This window comes from Calonectris borealis, chromosome 4, assembly GCF_964195595.1.
Source record: "Calonectris borealis chromosome 4, bCalBor7.hap1.2, whole genome shotgun sequence".
Classification (NCBI taxonomy): domain Eukaryota; kingdom Metazoa; phylum Chordata; class Aves; order Procellariiformes; family Procellariidae; genus Calonectris; species Calonectris borealis.
The window spans coordinates 71,809,635-71,834,355 of NC_134315.1; the positions used below are offsets into that span (position 1 = coordinate 71,809,635).

General features: G+C 44.9%; 1 protein-coding gene across 5 annotated transcripts; it reads left to right on the plus strand.

Annotated features, from left to right (window-relative positions):
• On the plus strand, window positions 1-23,466 carry SETD7 (SET domain containing 7, histone lysine methyltransferase). Of its 5 annotated transcripts, XR_012673607.1 has the most exons (9): window positions 1-117; window positions 5,536-5,665; window positions 10,523-10,724; window positions 12,604-12,793; window positions 14,484-14,565; window positions 15,707-15,824; window positions 16,137-16,294; window positions 17,286-20,834; window positions 22,738-23,466. XR_012673607.1 is itself a non-coding variant. In XM_075150117.1 (8 exons), the coding sequence occupies exons 1-8, from the start codon at window positions 78-80 to the stop codon at window positions 17,464-17,466; spliced, it is 1,101 nt and encodes a 366-aa protein (XP_075006218.1). In that variant the 5' UTR covers window positions 1-77; the 3' UTR covers window positions 17,467-22,727. The 5 variants fall into 5 exon arrangements, 1 of the variants encoding a protein (XP_075006218.1); XM_075150117.1 differs by lacking the exon at window positions 22,738-23,466 and having other exon boundaries at window positions 17,286-22,727; XR_012673608.1 differs by lacking the exon at window positions 22,738-23,466 and having other exon boundaries at window positions 9-117; window positions 15,707-15,841; window positions 17,286-22,727.
• The last annotated feature ends 1,255 nt before the right edge of the window (window positions 23,467-24,721 follow it).

A 24,721-nucleotide genomic window follows, 5' to 3' on the forward strand; every position in this document is an offset into this window, starting at 1 on the left:
GGGGGGAGGCGGGGCAGCGCGCGCGCGCCCGCCCGGGTTACCGCGGCTGCGCCCCGCCCGCCGCCGCCGCCGCCGCCATGGACAGCGACGAGGAGACGCTGGAGGAGACCGTGGAAGGTACCTGCCGGGGCGGGGGGGGCGCCGGCACCGGCGGGCGGGGCGGGAAGGCGGCCCCGCGGGCGCCGGGCGGTGCTGGGCGGGGGGTCGCGGGCCGGCGGCGGCCCGAGAGGGGCGCCCGGGGCGGGCGGCAGCGCATGACATCAGCGGGCTTATGCAACGGCCGCGCTGCCGGCCCGCCGCCGCGCACGTGGCGGTGTGTGACCGGCGGCGGTGGGGGGCTGCCGGAGCGGGGGGCAGCGCCGCCTCGTGGGGCCGGGCCTGGCGCCGGTGCGGGGCTGCTGCCTCGGCTGCGGCAGCGCTGCACGGTCGGGCCGGGCGGGTCTGGCTTAGGGCAGCCCGCAGCCGGCAGCAGCCCCCTGCCGTTGGCGTTCCTGGGCTGCCGCCCGCAGCTGAGCCCGCCCGAGCGTGGGGCTGCAGCCCCTGAAGCCGGTGGTGACGCTCACTCTGCCCGTCATGGGAGAAAAAAATAATCGTCGTGTTTTGCCGCCGCTGCCGTGTCCCCCGCGCAGGCGGTGGCACTCAGCCCGCGCTTTCCGCCCCGTGCAGCCGCTGCCCTTCGCGGCTTGCACGGCGGGCCGCCGCCCCGCTCCGTGCCGCCCCTTCCCTCCGGAGTGCGGACCGCGCACCCGAGGCAGCCGCGTCCTTCGGCGGAGCGGCAAGGCTTGTGAGGGAGGAATCCTTCCTCCCGGAGCTTAGCTCGCTCCCTCGGGGGCGGTTGGTGCATCAAGGTACAGCTGTCCGCGGTACGTGCTCTGGAAGGGAGGGGCAGTCACTCTGGGAGACTGCGGTCCCCTCAGTGCAAAGGGGAAAGGGAGAAGAAAACGGCGGCTGGAGGACGTAACTCTGGTCATAGAGATGGGCAGCAGAGCTGGAGTCGAGTCACCCGTCTGGGAGCGGGAAGGCCCATCTCACGGGCCACGTACACCCCCGTCCGCGCTAGCCTTCCGTCAGCGGAGAGCTAACCCTGCAAGAGTTTTAAAAGAGAGGCACGCGCCTCTGGAAGGCATCGCTAATGGAAACCTTGGCACGCAGCGATGCAGCTCGGCAACACGCTGTCATCCTGTGAGGCACCTCGAGCCTGGTACGGGTTTGCCTCGTGCGGCTCTCGAGCAAAGCGTGCCAGCGGTACGTGAAAGCGCCTGCTCCCCAAAGGTTCCTCGCGGGGCACGGTCCTGCCGCAAGGAGCAATCCTGGATTTTCAGCTGTTGAAATTAAGCACGCAAAAGTGAGGAGCCGCCTGTGACAAGATGCCAGTAATTCTCATCGTTCGGTGGTGGGCTGTTTGTATCTCATGGCAGGAGGATTAGGCCTCAAAGCACATGTCTCCAAAGAAGACATCGAGCATGGCAGCTTAGTTTAACAACAGACGCAAGCTGAGCAGCTGCTGCTAGGATCTGGATTTATTGTCTAGGTATGCGGTAACAGAGCCAAAGGGAAGCTTTGTTGTGTAAAACGTGGTTGTGAGAGGAGTGAGATTCTTCAAACGCAGGGTGCTGTGGATAAGGTATGCCCTGTGCCCTAGTAGATGGGTCTTTTCCCCTCCCTTTCCTTCCCGCTTCTCAAATCTATGGATTACAATTGTGCCTTGGGCAGAGAGTCATAGTTTTGATCCTCATATCACAGGTAAAGCGTTCTGCCACGTCGTGGATTTGCTTAGTGTTTCTGTTGGCTAAGGAAATGAGTTTTAACGCATATGTTATTCAGCAGTGTATATGAAAGTATGTGTTTTTCTGAGTGACACAGAAGCAGGGTGCTGTTTGGGGGAGAGTAGGCTGGCTGGGTGTTTTTGCACTTACCCAAGGGAAGTTAGAAGTATGACAGAAATCAGCACTTATTTTTTGGGGAGGGGTGTGTGTTGGTTTATTGTTGTTATTCCTGAAACATCCATCTGGCATCTTTGTGACCAGAATCCTTTATTGATAATGCACGCTGTATGTCTTCTGGTAAGTAATAGTAATACTGACAGTAAAGGGCTTTTATCTTTGGTTTGTATACATCAGTGTTTTCGGTAAATGGCCCCATCATGCTGCATTGTGAACTAGCCCCTATTAGTGTAATTCTTGAAAATTCATGGTCTGAGCTTCAGAGGAGAGCTTGAGAGACCCTTAAAGAAGTAACAAAAGTGAGGTTTTACAATAATTTAAAAATACGTTTAGACATTTTGGGTTTGTTTTCACAAATGGAGGAGAGGGGCAAGAATGGGAAGTGGAACGCTCTGCTTTGCTCCCACTGAAATAATGAGGATTTTTTCCATTGACTTAATCTGAAACAGAATTAGAGCCTAAGGCCTCAGCCATATAGGAAAAGTTGCATCTATGTAATTAAACTTGAAATTGCTTTTTTTTCCCCTATTGACTAAGAGAAACTGAATGTCACTTGTTTTGTTGGGGTGGGGGATATTTTTTTTTTCAATAGGAGAAAATTGCTAGCATATTAGAAGAATTGGATTCTTTGTACTATGGCTGAGATTAAGACTCTGTATAGAGGCCATTGAATCAAAGCTAACCATTTAAATCTCTGGGATAGTCTGTATCCTACCGTGCAAAAGTCCTGATGTGTGTGCTGTGTATAAGCATGGCAGCTTTTGTGTTGGGCTTTGCATTCCAGCAAAATCTTGACAAAACTGAATAGTCACAGAGAACAAAGTTGCAAGGGTTTTTTTTTGTTTGTTTATTTGTTTTAAATAGTATAATGTATATTGTCAGTATATTTTTTTTTAATCCAAGTGTTTTATAAAAGTTTTGCTCCTATAGTGAGGGGAAAACTGGTACTTTATTTTTTAGGGTTTGTTAGCTTATACCAGTATACCCTTCCCCTTCCCATATTGATAAAACTGAAGCCTTTAATTAAAACCATATATGTTGACATAGTTGCTTTTGTTCTAAAAGAGGTATTCACATCAGAAATTTCACTGACCTTTTAGTTAAATTGACGTAACTGCTAAAACTTCTCCCTTCTACAAAAAGGGGTGTCCTGACTGAATGGGAGGAAAAAAAACCTTTCATCTGTTTGGAAAGAGCGGCATGCTGCCCTTTCTGTTTTGAAGGGTTCCTCTTCAAAGTTATTAAAAGCCTTTAGTGATGTAGCTTCCCCACACACACACTTTTGCTCTCTCTTTTTACTCTGTTGCTTCTCTCAGCTTGGACAGTAAGCAGTGTCTGATTGGTTTTATTAACTTTTTAAACTTTTAACTGTTTTCAATCTAGCTTGGACTGGGAACTTAATTTAAGAGCGCGGTGATGTTTTGTGAGGTGGCTGAACTGGAAGCAAGGTGGGTTGCTATCCCTGAGATGGGCAGGTCGGCCCCCAGCCTCCCGGCTCTGCCGTGGTGGTGGGGTGCAGGGTGCCGAACCAGCAACAGAACAACAAAGGGAAGAATTTTCTGCCAACTGAGTGACTTGCGCTACTCGCAGAGGGTGCTAGGCAAGTGCCAGAGCAGGTGCGAGAGCAGCTTTGAGGAACACACATGGGAAGGGTGAAGGAAGGAATCTTGGCTCTTGGATTAGTTCAGATAATCTCACCATTATTTTCTCCTGTACACCTTCCTCCTGGGTGCATTTCCATACTCAGTGTAACAAGTGCAGGAGACAGGTAGTAAACCTGCACAGCCTTACTTGGTTACTTTGAGGAACATTCACTTCATTCTTTTTTTTTCCCTTCCTCTATCTTTGTCTTTCTCTGTTTTTTTTTTTTTTTTAAATGAAATTTTACTTTGAGATAGACAAAAGTTTAGAAATACATCCTGACAAATTATTCTGTGCTATATGGCATTCTTCTGTCAATCGTCCTGCTATTAAAAGGTTAGGGCATGTCATGTGCCTCATAGGAGAGGACTTCTTAACCAGATGCTGCCCCACATCCTTACCATGCCCTGTCTGTGATGTCCCTGAGGGGCTGTGAAGCATCCCAAGGAAGCAGCAGCTTATGGTGATATGCACACGTGGGCATGCGTGTGCCCTCTGGGTACCCTTGTTCCCCCAGAACCCTGGGGACCTGTTGCAATCGAGGTATGAATAGATGGACTTCTGAAGCCACATGGGTGGCTGGCTTTTCCCACTGCTGTCTGCACAGCTTCTTTTCTCTCTGGGCATGGGGCTCGAGGTTTGGTAATGCTGAAGCGCTTCTTGTTGCCTGCATCAGCCTGGGCTGTAATCGCTCCCCCTCACACTGGAGTTTGCTTCTGCCTTTCCATATGTGTGTTGAACCTTTTCAGTTTAGGGCAAATTTGGTCAGGGAAGAGCTTGATCCAAAGCCTGTAGAAGTGGATGCGTGTGCTGTCTCTCATCTCTAATAGGCTTTCTATGCCTCACCAAGAGACTCTGGGGATCAGAGGTCAGTTTTTATTTAGAAAAGTGGAAGAACATAAATATACGCTAGCTTTTATTTATTTGTCAGTTTTCATGCAAAATTTATACCTGCTAAAATGTCATGATGGGAGCTTGTTACACTCGCACCTGGTGTATCACTGCTGAAAGCGGCCCCGCTGAGCTTGAGCATCTTCATTCTGCAGCCGGAGGAAGGTTCTGCTAACGCAGTGCTAAGGACCCTAAGTTCACACAGGTAAACTAGACAATAACAATTGTTTAAAACACTCTTCCATTTTCTTTTGACTTTGAAGAGGCAGATAGAGATGCAATAGGAGCCTTATTGTGCTTTAACTTATGCAGAGTTGGCAAGTTGTATTCTGTAAAATACAGATCCGTGCAGATGAGGATCCAAGTGTGTCGCCCCTCCGCATTCCCCATGTGTAACAGCTGTAATGAGGAAAACTGGTATGGCTAGGAAAGGGAACGGGATGGGGGGATGTAATGTGAACACATCAGAAAGGCACTGGAGAGCAGCGTTTAAAATGTGAAATAGCAAGTCGACTGACATATTGCAAGGGCATAGCATTATAGGTATTACATGCTTTTATTTCTTTAAATTCCTGTGGATATAGCTATGAGATGGCACACCCCCATTGTTGTAAAACATGTATTTATCAAAAGAAGAAAACAAACCTTTTCTTACTGAGTGGATTGAAGTCTAAATCTATTCTGTTCTCACCAGGAAACACATATTTTAGATAAAAAATTACTATATTTTTGAAGACTTATATTAACACAAGTCAGAATAGTATGTTTCTTTTAGAAACATGGCTTTTTGCTTATTCTTCTCTTCTCTATCCTGTCTCTCATCCCATTTCTTTTATCCTGACCCTTTTTATTTTTTATTTTAAGCGAAGTGTGTTACACAAGTAAGACTACAGTTGTACTGAATCTCTGATCACTGTTCCTAACAGAAATGCTTTCAGGCGGATTACTGTTTTGTACTAGGGACCTACTGCATTTCAAGCGTCTACATAATCAGAACGGGTTTGCAATTTCATATGATGTTTAATGTGTTCTTTTGCTCTTTATTTGGATTTTATTTCAGGGCATCTAGATGATGATGGGTTGCCACATGGATTCTGTACAGTCACCTATTCATCGACAGACAGATTTGAGGGAAACTTTGTGCATGGAGAAAAGAACGGCCGCGGCAAGTTCTTCTTTTTTGACGGAAGGTAGACACTGACTCTTCGATTTTTCTTCTATATTTTGCCTCCTGCTTGCAGTGATACAAAACTAATCAACATTGATTGTATGCTGCTGAGTTCCTGGATAAGCTTTCTTATTAAAAACTGTAGCTGGGAACTTTTCTCTACGGCTGCTGTAGCCGTACCTTTGTGGGCTTGGGGGCTTTGTATGTAACGTGATGCCTGGAGTTGTTTCCTGGTGGGACAGTGCAGTGGTGTGAGCTCTTCTTGCAGTGTAAAGTTATGAACTGATTAGAGACCATAAGAACTGAGATGTGGAGAGAGCTATTGGAAACCGTGCTGACAATGACTTGGACTACAAAGTTCAAGTCCATAACTGCAGGTGGAATTCTTTGTTTGTCTTATAACCCTGTACAGAGACTGCAGCTGGACTGGGAGCTCTCTGTGCCAGACCTCACGCGCAGACGTAGGACCTTGACAGCGAGGCTTACCCTCTGCTTGGTCTTGGAAATTGTTTAGTGGTTAAAGGACTAAGTTAAACATGTTTTTCTTCCCAACTCTACCTAATCCTCTGCAAGTTGCTTGTGGCCTGATTTATTCTCAGAAAAGCCCCTATAATTTCCTCTCTCTTCACTGGGAATTGTGACAGTGAAATTGGGCTAGTCTGTGCCTATACATGTGTTTTCTTCTCAGGTCTTCATTATGAACACCTTGTACGTCTTCCCCCAACTGCAGCATTTCTCTCTGCAGTTGCTCAGAACTTCCTCCAAAGGAGCAGCAGATGTATAAAATGACACGATTCTTCATGGTTTTGCAGCTGTCGATGGCACTATGAATAGCAGCCCTTAAACTGACAGTCGTGCCGGGTCTACTCTTCTCCTGCTCAGCGAACTTCTGAGCAGGAGCAGAGGTATTGTGCTGTCTCAGTGAGTCAGCTCCTTGTCTGTACTTGCCTTTGCAATGGGGATTGTGGGGTTTTTTTCATGAGAAAGATAATATATTTATTCAGTTATGCAGAAACTGATCAGGCCTCCAAGCTTGGATGAAGAAAAATCCCCACTGTTGTTGGTAATGGGCTTATTAAATCTTGTATGAGTAACTGAAAATCAGTACTGCCCAGCAGCTGACCTCTCTAAAATAGCCTTTTTTTTTAAGTTGGCAGACAGCGTCTCTATGGACACATGTACATAACGCTTCTGTGCTTGTTGATGATCTCAGCAGAGCAGTTGCTGATTGTACAGTCAGAGAAGCTGACCCGCTATTTTGTTTATAGGGCTGCTCCTCCAAGTAATCCAGGGTACAGGCGGTGCTATGTGGGAAAACTCAGGCTGCTGCTGAGCCTTTTCGATACTGCTTCAGTGTTGCCAACTCTTTTTTTTTTTGTTGTTTTTTAATTTTCATAACCCTTAAAAAAATGGAACAGTTGGCTACTGTATGACTTCAGGAACCAGCAGAATGAAAATATACAAAAATAGTCTGTAATGTGGTTTTGGAAAATGAGATATTTTTATAAACTGCCCTAAGCTTATTTTAATTTAGCTAAAGCAGCCTTAACTGAGCAGTGACTAGTTACTAAAGATGTTGCAATTTACCTAGCTATGCCCAGCTAGTGAGAGTAAGTCGCTCTCTGAAGCGCATGGTTCATCATGTGTTGCAGGAAGAATGACCTGGCATAAAACAGGACGTGCTGTTTCCATTAACTGTGCCATGGGCAAGGCTGAGTATTTATGAAGAAGAGAAATGAATCCCCAAAATTTCTCAAAATACCTCTCCCCGTACAGTATTGTGTGCTTCGGTGCAGTAAGTTAGCTGGTTTCAGCATTCCTGGATCCGTTTCCCTCACAGGCTGCTGGTGAAGGCTGACAGCTGAACTGCTGTAGGTCTGTTGTTCGGGAGTAGTTGAGTCCTATCAGACACTGGACTGGCAGCAGTGTAAACGTTCTCGTTTTTTGAGTGTTGGGAACTAGGATTGGCTGCCTGGCTGCCGCCTTTCCCTCAGCGAAAACTTTTCCCTTTATTGGAATAGCTGCCCCCTTCCTGTTGATTATTTAAGGGAGCGGAAACCTGGAATGAAATATCAGTTGCTTTTTCCTCCCTCTTCAACAATGCAACAAAACCCAACACATCCTTTCAGAGAGAGAAGCTTCACCTCTGGCGTACTCCCTGTTTTAGATCGTGTGCTTGAGCTTTCATTGGTGCTGATGCTTGCCGGAGTGCACTTTACAAAACACTTTGCGCAATAACTGCGAGCACGAGAGCCGTGTTTGGCACAGAGCTGCAGCTGCTGTTCTCCCTTAACTAGAAACTCTTGTAAACTGACATCTCCCAGAACACACTAGAGAACAGTATTATTTTTAAGAAAAAGTTTTCAATGTTCCCATATAGAGGGAAAGGTGGGAGATCAGGGAGTGAGGGATGAATGGATCAGTGTCTATCGATGTAACTTAATACCTGGAAGGATGTTGCAGTAAGTATTCCCCCCTCCATCTCTTATCACTGGTTTATTTTTTAGGTAGTGGATATCCTAGATCCCCTCTAGTCCTGGTGGATAATGAGAAGACAGTACATCTGATAAATCTTGATTTTTAGTAAAACTTCATGTTATAACAAATACGATCATCTGAGAAGCAAACCGGAGAAATACAGGCTAGCTCAGGGTTTGTAGTAACAACATTTTGTTTATGCAAGACACAGAAGTTAGTTATTCCTCCTCGTGCTGGTCAGGTCTTAGTTGCAAGTATCGTGTCTGGCTGCAGAGACCATGCGTTGAGAGCTTAAAAAGAGAGAGAGAGAAGGGGGGAGCAGGGTGGAAATAACTCAAACTGTGAAAAGTATAAAAGTTTTAGAGAACCTGACTTTTTAGGCAAGGTTGAAAGACATGGAATTCTTTCTTTAGGTACCTTCCTTTTGATTTCCTTAGATGATACAAGAGTAGAAAGAGATTGATCTTTTGGATGTTGTTTGGAGCTTAATACAATGAAAGAAAACCTAGAGATTTGAGTTACAGTAAAAGAAAAAATATTTTTTCCCGTGCTGAAGCACTGTTGTAATTGAGCAACTTGTTAACTTCAACTAATATCACTAAAGGTAACAAGAAGGTTTTTTGGTCTGTTTCATTACGTAAACTGGGGCTGGGTGCTTCTTTTAAAGAGTAATCCTACATCTGGACTCTGTTTGTTGCCAGCTACAGTGAAATTCAAATCTGACGATCTGTGATAAACTAGAGGAGAAAGTGGTGTCATTTATAGTTGAGTAAGTGCACAGATTTCTGGTGGTTCCCTCATCAGCTCTGCTCCTTCCCTGTGCTGTGGTGCTGTAGCTCTCTGTGCAGCTCTGTAGCAACCTGGATCAAGAAATTCATCCGACTGAAAAGTAAAACAGCTTTCCTGCCCCTTCCTGCTCTGCATCTGGTTTGCATTGAGGCTTTTACTGTGGTGTATTTTCCCCATGGAAACCTCAGCCAGCTTGCCAAAGTTATGTAAAAACAGAAAGTGAAGCTTTAGAAACCAGAAAGTTAGTTTTGAGAAAACATTCCTTCCGCAACTCTTGGAAAATCTGTTTTGTAAAGTTTTGTAAAACATATGCTCCCAGAGGCTGTTTGGGCTTATACCTTAGGTGTCTGCATCAGAAAAAGAATTATGCAGTGAAAGTATGTGTACTGCAGCTGGCTGTTAGCTAAATATGCTGGCGTAAAAACTAAACAGTTTGTATTTCCTTATGCTAGTTCTAACCTGAGAAAGAAATAACTAAGTAGATCCTCTTTCACAGTTATGTTTTCATTCTTTGTAGATTCTCTCAGCCACCTTTTTTTTAGGAAAGGAAGCAAAGCAGATTGCAGGATATTATTGCGCATCTTCGAAAGGGTTTGCAAGACAAAACTGAAGTGAAATGTTTCTTTGTTCAAATCCAAGTGCAGCACTAGTTCTGTTTGACGGGCTGCGTCCCATTCTAACAGAAATACATGAAAAATGACGGTGCCTTTAGCAAATCCAGTACAGATTGCTGCTAAGTGTATCGCTAGGGAGCTGACACTGAACTGGTAGCAGGTTGCAGCTTGTGCCCTTTTGCGGTCCACCTGTACGGCAGTTCAATTTCATTTCACCAGAGAGATGTCAGCAAAGATCCAGACGTAGGAGGTAGAAAATCCTAACGTGAGAGTAGCCTGCCTGAGCAGTCATTTCTTCTTTGACCATGAGCGTGCGTTCGCTGCTGTAATTTGCTACCCCAGCCTAGAAAACAAGCCCAGCAATGTAATTGAGATGAATAACGCTGTGCCCATGCAGCGCACCCTGGTGAAAAGACAGCGTAAGTTGTTCTCTGCCTTTGGAGGTCCGGAGAAAAAAGTTTCTGTTTTTCATCTTGGCCTTCCAGAGAAGTCAGGTTTAGCTTCCTACTCCCCTTCCCCTTGTCCCCCTCAGATTTGGTTGAAACTGGCAAACGCATCAGAGTTTCAGACATGGGGGATGGCGATGCCTGACGGGGATGGAGGAGAGATGCTGGAAGCGTTGTCCCAGCGAGAGAGCCCCGGCAGCCGCTGCCGAGCCTTTCAGCAAACTCTCAGTCCCCCTGCGCGTAGCTCTGCCCCGCGACAGCCTGGGCCCTGGGAGCGAGGCCACCGAGAAAATGAAGAAAAGCTGGGATTGTTGCAGTGGTGGTGTGCGTTTCGGGGAGGGTCGTGGAGTACTCGGCAATAGCAAACCAGGCGTCAACAGTCACCTCCGCCTAGGACCTGACTTTCCTGAAGGTTTCCCCTCAGCCTGTCTGTACCAGTAATATGTGGAATGATGAGCAGAGGAACAGGGTCATGCTGGTGTTGAGGCTTTGGGTTCACCGCTTAGAGAGGTGCAAAGTCTTCCACTGCTGTTTTCTTTCTTTCTTTACCAGCACCCTGGAAGGGTACTATGTTGATGACGCCCTGCAAGGCCAGGGAATCTACACTTATGAGGATGGAGTGGTCCTTCATGGCACATATGTGGATGGAGAGCTGAATGGACCAGCCCAGGAGTATGACAGTGACGGGCGGCTGATATTCAAAGGGCAGTATAAAGACAACATTCGACATGGAGTTTGTTGGATTTATTACCCGGTAAGCCTGACCACCTGCTCTCTTCATTGCAGAATAGCACCATTATGTATCTTTCTTTTCTCCCCAGCCGAAACAAATATCCACCACGACCCAGCTATCCAAAAGTCAACACACAAAAATCAGGGCGGAAGTTCTGTGCATTCTGATTTTGGATAATCCAACATACAGTTAAACCTTTTTGGTGTTGAATGGTTGCCCAGTAGATTCAGCAAGGCTGTGAGACGCCTCCACTATTTTCATCTTCCAGGGAGCCCAGCCCCTTGGAAGTGCATTTATGTGTACCTCCTTGGGGAGGCTAGGCCGGTGATTTTGCCACTTTGCAGAGCTGACTGCAGGTGAGGAGCGTGGGAGCCATGCGAGCTATTGCAACCTGCTGCTGTTACTTAACTAGGAGGGGAGACTTTGTCCACTTCTGCAGGGTATGTTGTGAAGTCTGGCTTCCCCCAACAAATCAGATGTAACTTTTTTTTAAAATTTTAATTCCTATTCAGCCTTACACAACACTCTAGACTTGAACCTTTCAATCTTTACCTTGTGCTGAGGAGGGGGAAACATCTGCATGTGAATAAGCTGCTGGTCAAAACCCAATCTATTTCTGTGCTACATATTGCACATACTTTAGCTGCAGATTCATTTCAAATGCTCGCCATTGGCAGTTGATTTTATTTACCGGTTTTCACTATTGCCATTAAGCCTGTGTGTTAGAATCAACAAATGCTTGGTGTACGCTGCCAAACAAGTAGCAGTTTCTCAGTACTCATGTGTAAAATACACACAGCTGACCCTTCAGGTTATATGTCTCCTGTTTCACCTTCCAGCTGACAAAGTGTTGCTGTACCTTCTGGAAATGTGGATATTTAGAGGTTGTTTATCATTATCATCTTGCCAGACTAAAGGTTTCAGAAAAAACCTTTGCCATGGAAACAATTATTTATGCATGGTTCTATGCGTGATACTATGTGCACAAATTTTTACCCAAACTTAAGGTTCACTGTTGCTTGCTACGGTATGTTTGAAGCTCTTTCATCCCTGGAATTGAACAAAATGGTGCCACTCTGAAATAGAGTCTGTGCTTAGCGATCTTGATCTAAATCAGTCTGTTTCCACATCACACCTGCTGTTTTTGCTCCAGGGCATTATTTGAAGATGTTTCCTGGTCCTTTTGAAATAAACACCTGAAGTTGTTAGACCTGTGCTAATCTATGCATCTCATTCTGCAATTCCGTAAATAGACCTAACCGGAGTTGCAGGCAAATCACAGATGGCAAAGCCCAGGGCTAAAATGTGTAATGCTTAGAGACGAAAAGTGTTGCTGATGATGGCTTTCAGCAAAGAGTTGTTCTCATTGAGTACCACCTGACATCGTGGAGGTGCTGGGGATGGAGAAACTCTCCAGTCATCCAGCAAATCTTTTTCTTTTTTTTTTTTTTTTAAGTAGGCTCAAGTCTTTTGCTGTACCATGAATTAGCAGTGAGCAAGGCAGTGTTTTAGTTTTTTCTTTCCTCCAGCACAGTATCATACCAAGAAAACTCAGACAAAGTTTGTGTGTGGCTTTGGGCCTTGGTTCGCAGATGGTTCACATAAAAATTTTGCCAATTGAAACTCAGTATTTGTGTCCCTTGGAGGGAAAGACCTTGGGTTTTGCCTATTTCAAACAACGTAGAGAACCCCGTTCATTTCTTTTATCAGTTTTACCCTGACTGGAATGACTTCACCCAGCTTCTTCATGTGTCTGTTTCTCCTTTTCATGAGCTCACATCTGAACTTACTGTAGCTTAGATTGCTTCTTTAAGAAGTTGGGGAAAATCTTTTTCATTTACTGAAGATAGTAAAGTATAACTGAATGCTCTGCCTTTTCTTTCTTGCCCTGTGCTTTCAGGATGGAGGCAGCCTTGTGGGAGAAGTGAATGAAGAAGGGGAGATGACTGGAGAGAAAATAGCCTATGTGTACCCTGATGGAAAGACTGCATATTCTGGAAGGTTCATAGATGGAGAAATGATAGAAGCAAAACTGGCAACTCTGACATCTGTAGAGGATGGGAAACCTCAGTTTGAAGTAGTACCAGGCAGTAAGTTCAGCTAACATAGAAACTTGTATTCTCGCTACCAGCCCTTCGCCGCAAACAGCTCCGTTTCTATAATGTTTGCCATTAGAGACTCTAAAGGCTGACTGTGATGAGAGAATAAGTCTAATAGTGAGAAGCCCTTTTTCTAAATTATAAAGTTGGACAGAAAGGCACGTGGAACGATTCCTTTGCCCTAGGAACAAACGGGAGGTGATCCATGCGGTGGTGCTGCTGAATTGCATTTCATAACCCGTCTCTCGCATGCTCATGGGCGCAGTCCTGCTTGTCGCACACACCATCGCCATCTGTGCCAGCATGAGAACCTGCTTAACCGCGTTAATGCTGGCACAGTTACAGGCTTTGTTTTGTTAGTAAAATAACTAAAAGTGGAGAGAGAGGCCGTGGTTTGGTTGTAGCTCTGTCAGTTGGGTTTGTGCAAGTGAATGTTAGCGCTGTGAATATTCTGGCATCTGTGTTACAGGGCTGAAAGGACACAGGGGTTGGAATTGGTGAACTAGATTCAGTTGTTGTGTAACCATCAGACTGACCAGCACCCTTCAATCTGCCTAGTCCTGCTGATAGAAAGTGGCTATGAAGTGGTTAGGGTCAGGGTGCTGCCTTTGACCCATGTAGCCGGTGCTCCTTCTCCAGGGCAGTGGTGGCTTGGGCCCGTAGTTCTGGAGTAGTTTTGTTGCTCTGAGATATATATGATATTTTGGAGGTGAGTGGCGAAAGCTGCAAGCAGGGCCGTGAGCGATAAACAGGGACTATGCGAACACATTTACTGTTTTGCCAGCAAAGATTGGCTCACTCGGTATGAAATAAGAACATAAAACTCAGTGAAAAGGTGTTGAGAAACAAATGCATTTGACCTTTTATTTTTTAAATCTCTCAGTTGTGATAGCAAATCAAAATTTAACTTAAAAGATAGCTTCTGAGAGGGTACAGCTGTCTTTTGTGAATAGGATTGAATTACACTCTGGGGGAAGCTGCTTTCAGCCAGAACAGATCTTGGACACCAGGGACATTCCTGGGCCATTGCCTTTTATCACACTTTGTAATACTGTGTTTTGGGGGTTTTTCCCATCTTATTTCCACCTGCATCTTAACCTATCTCCTAGATAGTCCTGTGGCAGTTGATTGTAGAGGGATGTAAGGATATAATTAGAGCTGTACCGCTGAGTTGCTTATTAATGGCAGGAAATAAATGATTGTAGCAAGCGTACTTTGTGTTTACTGAACATTATCTTCTGGCTGAAGTCTCTTCAGCATTTGGACTAGAAAACATTTCATATTTGAAATTGTCCAAGATTTTTTATAATTAATGTGTTATTGAATATATACTTTTAAATTTTGCTTTACTTTTTAATTTTAATTAGAGACTCGGGGAAAGTCAGTTTGAAAGACTGTCCAGTCCTCCTTTAAAAGGTGGTAGTTCGACGAACATACATATCACCTCTTTGTGATAATACTGCTACTATAGTATGTTGAGGGGAAAAAATAATCAAGAAACAGTATCTCACTGAAGACCTTTTACAGGTGCAGTTCTGTTTAATACCTTTTTTTGGAAGCATAACATTTATTTCTTGCAGTCATTAAAATTTAATTTTTGAATGTCTTGATTAAGTTAAGGGTTGCATGCTTTCAGTACTGCCAATTTGTTTATTTCCTTTGTTGATTTCTGTTTTTTTAGGCCCAATATACAGTTTTGACAAATCTACTTCATCCTGCATTTCTACAAATGCACTTCTTCCTGATCCTTACGAGTCAGAGAGGTAGGCTTTTTTTCTTCTCCCTTCTTTCGATACTCTCCATATTTCTTTGCTGTTACATATTTAGGGCCTAATTTTGCAAACCTTTTCTCATTCAACATTTTAAAAAGCCCGTGTGTAACGGTTTGTGAAGTGGAACCCGTTACTGCCCATCAGTCAGCGTTTGACTTGATTGAATTTCTTTCTGACTCGCCTAATAAAATTGCACTCTAGTGGATAGAACACAGCAATACTTTTCAAGAGATTAAGCTAGGGTGGCTTAATCTGAGCATTTCAAAGACGTTCAGTCAAGTTCTGGACTCCACTAATAGCCCACACCTACAACATTCTGAGCAAAAAAGTACGTTGTTCCCTACTTTCTAGATGTGTAACTAGCTACAGGTTGCAGTGTGCCGCATTCAGCGTGTCTCGCCGGATGGCGTGGGTTGTACAAAGTTTTCTCCTCTCCCTACAGACGTAGCAAAGTGGCAAGAGTGAATCATCGAGCTAGAGGAAAGTGAAATACTGTTTGTGACAACCCTGTAACGTCAAAACACGTTGCTCAGCAGTGGTGGTCTTACTGTAGTCAGTCAGTGATATCTCTTCCGTGGCCATTCCACAGTTACACTTTTACCTAGACTTTTAAGAGGCCTTGCTCTGTAGATATCTGGTTGTAGTCCTTTTCTGATACTCTCAAATATCTAAGTGATTAGTAAAATGCTGGCATTCATTTGCATCAAGTGCTTGAAGGTCTAGGGCTTCACCTTGAAAACTCTTGCTCAGTGGAGTAATAATCTGTGCATATATGCACCAGCAACCTCAGCTTAGTGGGGACCTTCTCTGGGATTCTGGTATATTATTGAGGGTGTTCCTGAGTTGAAGCCATCATTGAGGAGTAATAGTAGATTGGCACTTCAAAAAAAAAAAATTCAAACTAATAGATAAAGTCAGCCCCCACTTCCACCAAATCTCCATTTTGCCAAAATAGAGAGAACGTATGGAAGAGAGGAAGGAGAAGGAGTTGCATTTGGAGATTTTGAATTATTATTATTAGTTTTATTATTATATTGAAGTATTAGTCTTTATGCCAGTAGTGTTGTGATAATACTTCTGGAAAATGAAAACTGTAGCCAATCACTAATTCCATGCCCTTTTCCCCCTGTAGGGTGTATGTTGATGTCTCTCTTATCTCCAGTGCTGGAGAAGGATTATTTTCGAAAATAGCAGCAGAAGCCAGTACAGTTATGTCCTTTTACAACGGAGTGCGAATTACACACCAGGAGGTAAAGGAGAGAAAAAAGTCAGTCTGAATTTTCATTGCTCCTTCTGAAAACTACTTCTTATAGTAGGATTTTACACCCACCCCCTTCCCACACTTAAGATTTAATATGATGGAGTTTAATTGAAAGAAAGTGCATGTTCACCTATGTATATAGAAAAAAAGTGGTGGTGGTTTTTAAAGTGGTGGTGGTGGTTTTTTTTTTTTAATGACTTACACGGAAAGCTTTAGTTGCATATATTTGAATGTTTGCTTTCAAACTGCTGGCAAAGTTGACCCCTCCACACACACACTGGATTTTTGCCTTGCAAACTAGGTAGACAGCAGAGACTGGGCCCTCAATGGAAATACAATATCCCTGGATGACGAAACGGTCATAGACGTGCCAGAGCCCTACAACCACGCCGCCAAGTACTGTGCCTCGCTGGGGCATAAGGCCAACCATTCTTTCACTCCTAACTGCATCTATGACCCGTAAGTAGAGTCCGTGTTTCGGAGTGGAAGCTGCAGCCTGGCAGCCTGGGCTCACGGGGTGTTTCTGGGCAGCTGAACGAGGAGCAGCCGGTGGGGATGGGAACAAGGGCTCCAGGCGCTGAAGGAGTTCCTGCTCACCTGGGCCGAGTTGGAAACTGGCTGGCATTGCGGGTGCTTGATGTCTCTTGGGACGTACACCATGGAGTATCTTGAAGTTTGCCACTGTGTTAATTTTGTCATGAACTTTAGGAGCTGCCTCTTGATTCTAAAATGCATAAGCACAGCTCTCTAAGTCCTAGCTTGGCTAGGACTGCACTGTATTTGCTGAACTACAGATGCTTGACCAGCACCATCAAATGTGCTGTCATTTCTGAAATTAAAAAAATAAGCATCTTGCTGCTCTACAGTTGGTGCAGAGCACTAGGAAACTTGATGTATACATATGCTAGAGAGTATAAATATTTTCATACCAACATATAAATGAACAGACCTGTGGAGATATATGTGTAGAAAATAGTTTTCCTTCATTAAGTCAGTTCCCTTTACTGTGGGATCCTGGGAGAAGATGTACGGAAGGTGTGATTGTTTGGTAGGTAACCTGTACTGAGGAAATTAAGATGAGCAATTTTCCATGCTCTCCAGACTCTCATAATCTGTACTGTTTTCCTGTCCTGCAGATGTTTACCTCTGCAAGCCCAAGGCATGTGGCAGTGATTAACTTTGTTTTATTTATTTATTACAAACAAGCAATGTTGCAGGACCGTTGAAAAACTTCAGATAATAGAGCTACACAAAGCTGCTTTAATATATCAATATTTTTGCCCTTATTACTTAAGTGTTTATAAGGTTGACTTAAAGCAATCTACTCATCTGATACCGGAGTATGTCATATTACTCTGAACTGTGAGTGGCTTCTGAAACTATAAAAGGGGCTAACAGAGCCTGTGAATTGACAGCTAAGCCTAGCAAAGGTGTTTTATTCTTTATCTAGGTTTGTTCATCCTCGTTTTGGGCCTATCAAGTGTATCCGTACCATCAGGGCTGTGGAGAAGGATGAAGAATTAACAGTGGCTTACGGATACGATCACAACCCCGTTGGGCAAAACGGGCCAGAAGCACCGGAGTGGTACCAGCTGGAACTGAAAGCTTTCCAGGCTGCCCAGCAAAAGTGAAACGGGAGCTCCTTCTCCGTTCAGCAAACTGAAACAGAAACTTGGATCTATGCACTACCTTTATACTGAAAACTGGACAACCAGGGATTGTTCATGCTGTTGCATCATAACTTTGCATTCTGTGTTAAGAGATAAGTTTCTTGCATACTAACTAGGTTTGACTGTGTTACTCATAGCAGATTTAAAATTAGCTAGCGTTGCACCAGTCTTATCTGGAGAAATTATTTAATATTCTATACGAGACGTGATATTCTTTGGTAGCTTCTGCTTTTGCACCATATGCAAAGATGCCAAAAGACTAGACAGAAAACTAAAATGGGTATATCGTTCACTTTTAGTCGGCAGACTTAGTGTTGCTCTCTATCTGCCTAGGCATTATTGTGCAACTGCATTTTGCATATATGCCACTTGTGATGATAACAGTAATATTTTGATATTCTCTAATAGTAGCATAATTTTGCCTTTTTAAACCTTTGATCTGAATCTTGCAATAGAGCAGTTTATTTATTAGCATATAGGAGGCTGGGTTTTAACTCCCCTTTCCTCTTGTCTGAACGTTGTTCTTTCTAAAATCCTCTTTTGCAGAAGAAAATCCTTTCTAACTAGTGGAAAGGCTTGTGTGTGTATGTGGGAGTGCTGTGTGTTGGTCTCTGTGGCTCTCTAAATAGTATAGCAACATGTCCAAACCTAATATTTATCTAGCCTTTGCGGCTGGCTTATTTTATTTAATTTATGATTATGACACGCAAATGAAGCTGTTCTTTGCATGAAGATTTTCTGAAAGGAGAAAACGGATTCACTTTTTGAAGGACTTTCAGAAGTACGTGTTCTGGAAGGCAAGCACATTACTTGCATTAGTGTCCATGAGTTGGTTTGTGTATTTCACCTGTTAAAGCGGCCAGTTCTCAAGGCAAAAATTCTAGCAATGAGATGCTTGCATCTCACGTGAATTCTCTTAAAGGAGGTGTATGTATTTGAGGGCTGTAGCACTTGGTTAAGGAGAGTGTATCTTTTGTATGTGTTCAGTTGACAAAGAATATAGCCTTGTAGCCGTCTTTTAGTAGTACTGGTTTAAGACACAGTAAATTAATATAGTATGAGATATCAAAATAAGATTTAAAAAAAAAAAAGATGTGAAAAGATTGTTTTTGAAAGACAAACAATGAATGTAAAAACATCACTCACTGCACATATTTAGAAACAGCAGTCAATCCATAGCTTTGTTGCAGCCAACAGTGGGGGCTTGTGAATATTCATCTGCAGGGCTGTGTTCTGGGGTTTTTCAGGGGTAGGGAAACTCTTGTGCATTTTTTCAGATACCGCACTGGTCTTGCCTAATGCTGTATGAGAGAGAAATAATGTATCGTCTCGGTCTGGATACTGGAGCCCTTCTGGGACTCCGATGCTCTCTTTTGGGTTTAGCAGCTTAGGAAAAACTCAAATGCATTTGCAACACTTTCTTTAAATATTTGTAGTTTAAAAAAAGTTTGTATATATGTAACATAAATGATTTGGAATTCAGACCTAGCTTTCTATCGCAACACATTTTGGTTGGTTGCTTGAACGGTTGGAGGTGTCTGGCTGTCTGGGGAGCTAGACACGGAGAATGTGTTGGGTTGGTACCTGCAAGTGGAAGGATGAGGTTGCTGTTTTGTGCAGTCTGAGAATCCTTGCTTTGGTACCTGTACAAAGTTAGGAATTATGAATAAGAACCTCTCTAACTTGGGGCTCTGGCTAGTCCCTGTGACTGATCACAAACCTTTTCCAGCATCTCACCATTTAAGCTTGCACAAAAGCTACTCTGTGCATGTGCTGGGGGGGGGGCAAGTAGGCTCAGGGCTTTTTGACACTCTTCCAGCAGTGATCTGAATGTGAGCTTTGAGATCGCCCATCTCCTCGCGCTGGAGACTCAGGCCACGGCTCCGCTTCTTGTCCAAGGCAAGTGGCTGGCAGAGGCGACAGCTCAGGGACTCAGCTGAGTGTGCAGAGACAGGACTGAGCCTCTCAGGTGAGGGAGAGTTGTCAAAGGCCGACTGGCAGCACAGCTTCAGCAAACGAACCTCAGAAAGAAATATGCATGTCTTGATCTTTCCCTGCCTGCCCACAGGACGTTATTTTAGATCATTGCTGTTTCAGCCATTTGCAGAAAAGCACGCCTCGCTGGTAGGAAGCTGTTGTGTGCATCGTGTGGATTGTTCTGCCAGGACCGTGAAGTTTGCAAAGTTAAGTGCGGGGAAGAGGAGCGGGAAGATATGTGACTGAACCCTGCTGTGAACGGATGGTAGCTCCTTCCACAGTCTTGATAACCTGCTTCGGACTGCTGGCCTCTTTGTGCCCGCTAGAGAATCGTGCTTAAAATGTTCTGATCTCTAGAGCTCCTTTGGCTTCAGTCCTGATCAGTCTCCAATTCCTCTGCTATCTCCTCTTTGTGTGGTGTTGCTTATGTTTTAATAGATTTGTCAGTCTTCACGTTGCCTGATTTTTGAGATAAATACAAGATAGGTGCTCTTTGTACATCAGGTTTGAAGATTGCATCCTAAAATAGGGAAATGCTAGGAAAAAAAGGCACTGAGATATCCTCTGTGTGTTCTCAAAAGCTGTTAATTTGGTGACAGTCAAGCACATTCCCTTGCTCTTGTGTATGCTTGTAGCCTCGTAGTATGCCACAGCTGTGGCTATTGTCTCTGTTAGCTCTACTGTCCTTTTTCTCTCTGCTCTGTTAAAATCTATTGGTCCTCCTATAGATCCCTTCTTCAGTGACCAACCTTCTATAAAAGTTGTGATTATAAAGCTGCTTTGGCTTGATTCAGGACCAAGCCTTTTAATTCTTCTTTGTTTTCTTTTTCTTTGTGGTCTGTTAGAGTGGAGATGGTTGGGATGGTTTTTACCACTGGGTAGCGAAAAGGGCTCAGGGCTCAGTGTGTCCTTCAGAGGTTTTTGAGAGGTGTGCGTTGGCAACCACAGGTTCAAACACAGGTTAGTTACAGAACTCCAAATAATGCCTTAACTTGGTCAACGTATTGCAGCTCAGCTTCTGGGGCTCACTAGGTCGCGAGACCAGCTTAGCAAAACTGTCAGTAGTAACACGAGACCCAAACCAAAACGTGGTTTTAATTTGGAGCAGAGGAAGCGGTCATTTTGCAAAGCAATCCATTTGATTTTGTTGAATGCAGCTGACTATTGGTGAATATGCAATAAGTAAAGGAGCTCCACTTCTCAGAGTCTGGCCAAAGACCTGTCCTGTCGGCACAGAAACTGGAAGAAGAGCTGATGCCTGTCAGCTGAGCCTGGGTGAGCAGCTGGCTCTCGGAGTACCCGTTGTGACTAAAGAATGGCATAAGAGAACCTGGAATTGCTGCTTTTTTCAGGTACGGATCAGTTCCCAACGTCCGCCTTTGGCCTGCAGTGCTGCACGTGGCTCCTCTGTGATGGGAGGGTTGTTACCTGAGCTCCTTTATGAGGAGGAGCCTGTATCAGCCTGTATTAGAGGCTGCTGATTGCCTCTTTTTTAAAAAAAAAAAAAAAATTAAATGTATCTTCCTGCTACAGCAGCACTGTGTTTTGTCACAGAATACAGAAGCTTAGTTTTCTGGAGAAGTGGTTAATCTTGGAGACAAGAGAGCATGAGAAGTTACAGCTGAGACCTGCTGCTGGGTCAGTCCTCCGGATAAGAGGGAAGAGGGCTTAGGTCTAGGGGGGGTGTCTCAAGTTGAGTCCCGTGCTGCAATTTAACTCTTTGGGATCTACTAAAATACCTGATTTTCCTTCCCAAATCTGAAAAGGCTTTTTTCCTTTTTTTGGTAGTAATTAAAAAAACCTTAACCTACATAAATACATACAAGTCTTAACTGTTGAAAATGTCAAAGGAAATACGTGGATATGGCTCTTCAGCGATCACGGTGAGAGCTGTGATAGCTTTTTGACTTTTTCCACAGTTGCAGCAATACCCGCTAGGATGGCCCGTGCTTTTTCCCAGATGCAGCTCCTGGGCGACTCGTGCGGGTTTCGCGACCTTTGGGGGGCCGGTTGCTCGCCCCTGCGAGGCCGCGTGTTTCGGGAGCCTTCTCCTTAGTTCAGCCTTCTCGGATGCGGAGCTTTCAGCGTTGCACGCAGTTGGCGGTGGCTGTGGTTTCTTTCCCGGGGCTGATGTAGAACGTTGCTGGCTTGGAAGCGAGCGCGCCGTCGGGGGTTTCTCACCCTCTGCCAGGCACTGGAGGAGCAGAGTAGCCAACGTATCCCGTCTGGTACGAGAAACTGAGAAGTGGTGGAAATGGCCACTTTTCTGTTTCCTTCCCCGTTGGCTGCCCTTGTCCTTCAGTCAAAAGTGGTGCTCGCCATTTCGGTTGTGCCAGGAGCTGTACAGTGTCGCTTCTGTCCCAGAGACCTCTGTGATTTCTATCCTTTCACTCGATCTGGTAGTCTTTTTGGAAAATGCTGCCGTTGCGATGAGGTAACGAGTTGTACAGAGCCGGTTAGCTGCTGCTTTGTTTTCCTCTGGCACAGCAGAATTGCTGGAGCTCTGAGTGCCTGAGGAATTCACCTCCAAGCACTTAAAAAACCCCAATTGCTTTGAAAACAATGTTGCTGAAGTGTCTCCTTATATGCTGGGGTGCTGCATTAGACGCCTCTTCCTCACTTACACCGCACTGTCGTATGCTGAGAGCGTTCGGGCGAGGAACGCAGGCGTGGGAGCGGCTGTACCTGTGGGTGTAGGTGGGCTTCACGCTCACCTGCGCCCCGGGGAGAACTTGCTCCTTTTGCTTTGTGTACTGGAAACACGAGAGCTATATTTTTGGACAAAGCATTTCTAAGCAGTCTTATAAGGGATTTTTTTTTTTTTTTAAAAGGTGCAAGATTTGAGTGCATGTTTACTTGCCCCAGATCAAAGGTTTTGAACACTAAGGTCACTATCTGTTGAATGGACCCTCCTCTTGGCACTCTTCTGTCTTCAGGCAATTGAAGCTCCTGCCCTCTTTCTCTACCACTTTTACTGTAACTACTTTTTTTTTTTCTCCAGGAGAAATATATATACAAAAATTCTAAGCAATTAAATGTTCAAGCCATAAAATCATGAATGTGGGAAGACCCTCTTCACAAGTTTTAACATATTTGTATGTAAAATGATGTTTGTATGAAATATTTTCATGGTAGAATGAATATTTAAAAAAAAAAAGTTCCAGTAAGATCTAAACCAAATTTAAAAGGATGTCTTTTTGTAAGATGCAAGTGTAATTGATTACCAATAAGTAGATCTTTTTTTTTTTTTTAAAGGTGAGATGCAACAAATGATACTACAATTACAAATGGTCGTTTCTGCTATTTGGGGAAGTATTTATGCAGCATTACACAGGGCTGTCATAAATAATTGCAATAGCAAGGCCAGTCACATCTTCAGGACATACCTCTCAGCTTGTCCCTCTGTGATATTGTACAAACGGACCCATCCCTCCTTTCTGCAGATTTCCTCCTAGAAAACTTTTCCTACTGTAACTGTACTGAATTTAACTCTTGAGCTAAGATCCAGACTAAAATTGTGTATTACTTAAGAGTTTCTGCTGGGCCTTCTGCTATTTTAATACTCTTTAGCCCATAATTAGTGGGTGTCTCTGTTCTGAAGAACTAAGTGCTATAGAATAATCCTTGGGGTAAGCTTATACGTGTGTTAACAGTTAACCCCGGAGTATTTAACTTGTATACAGTACTTGATAGGTGTTTTATGACATTTGTACTCGAACTATGAGCCTTACTGAACATCTGTAGGTTTATTCATGACTTTTAAAAAATGGATAACTCTAAGAAAGATGTTTACATGAATGATGATTGCCCTTCCTTTGATGTTATGAATGAGGTTTTTATAGTGTGTTTGGGTGTATGTGCAAGGAAGCAAGAAAAATGTTTCTGGGGAAAAATAGACTTGACAAACATTTGTAATAAGTGAATTTTAAAGATTGCTTTAATTGCGCTATGAAGGCAATGCAGATATTAAAATATTCAACAGAACTGTCGTCTCTCCTTGTTGTTTGCGTGTCATGGTTTTGGGCATCCTCTGCCTCTTGCCTGTTTACTGTGTGGTTGCTTCGCAGCCACAGTTATTGCTGATGCACGGGAGCAGGATTTGGCGCACAATTAACATGCTTCTGGGCCACATTTTACTAACAGTGAACAAACAGCAGAACACTCCTGACACCTCTGCCGCTTTTGTTATTCACTTCTCTCTTCTCAATGCACGTAACCTGGGCTTTAGTTGTGGTGTGGAAGAACATCCTGTCTGTGTATGCCAAAGTGTCTTTAACAGTTGTATTTTAAAACATGTGAATGTGCACTGGTATATTTTTCGCTGGCCGTTGCTGACTCTGAGGCAGCAGGAAGGCACGGCAGCAAGCAGCAGCGGTGCCTTCCAGCCAGGTAACCTACTGCTGTCTCCTAATTTGCTGTATGCATCCTGCTGGGTGAGTGGCGAGGAAAGGGGCAGCACCTCGGTGCCTGCCCTGCCACCCTCAGCACCACGGTGCCTGCCCTCCGTGAGCTCTGCAATTGCTGTGGTAACTCAGGGCCTCTTGTGCCCATGTGCTGAGTGTAGGTGTGCGGAGGCTGTGCTCTCTCCTCTCTGCAGTGGTGGAGAAGGGACTTCTTTGGCCTTGGCATTGCCTGTTGAGCCTTCACAGTCCTAAAGCTGAAAGCATGCTTGCTATGTACCTGTATCCAAACCAAGCTTGTGTGGAAGATGATGCTTGGGTTGCGGATGTTGCGGTGGGCTGGCTTCACCCAGCCTGGCTGTGTTCTGGCCCTAGACTGGTGTTACAATCCTTTGCTCGCACCATGGAGGAGCTGTGGACTTATTTAAAGACAGCTAACCTAGGAACGGATTCCTTAAAAATGTTTAAAGGGTAGGCATGCTTTAGGGCCGTGCGTGTTGGTGCCGGATTTGGCTGGGGGCGCTTGGGCGGCTGCCGTGCTTTCTCTCCAACGCAGAGAGGGCACCTGCCTGCCGGAGCACCCACAGGGCCCTGGGGGGAGCCGGGGGGCTCCGCAGGGTGCCGGGGCGGGGGCGGCGGCTCCCGGCGGCGGGCGGGCGGGCGGTGCAGCCGGAGCAGCCGCGTACCCTGCGCGGCTCCGGGTCGCTGCGGGCATGGCGGAGCCGCTCCCAGCCTCTTCGGGTTCTTTTCGCACCCACTCGGAACTTTTTTCCGCCGGAGGCGGAGCCGCAGCTTTCCCCGTACCTGCGCCGCTGTCGGGCTCGGCTCCGCCGGGCGGG

Excerpts from the sequence above, each read along its gene's own strand:
- SETD7 (XM_075150117.1), top strand. The coding sequence starts at position 78 with ATGGACAGCGACGAGGAGACGCTGGAGGAGACCGTGGAAG. Across the intron at positions 10,725-12,603 it reads TTTGTTGGATTTATTACCCG|GATGGAGGCAGCCTTGTGGG; the intron begins GTAAGCCTGACC and ends CTGTGCTTTCAG. Across the intron at positions 12,794-14,483 it reads GTTTGAAGTAGTACCAGGCA|GCCCAATATACAGTTTTGAC; the intron begins GTAAGTTCAGCT and ends CTGTTTTTTTAG.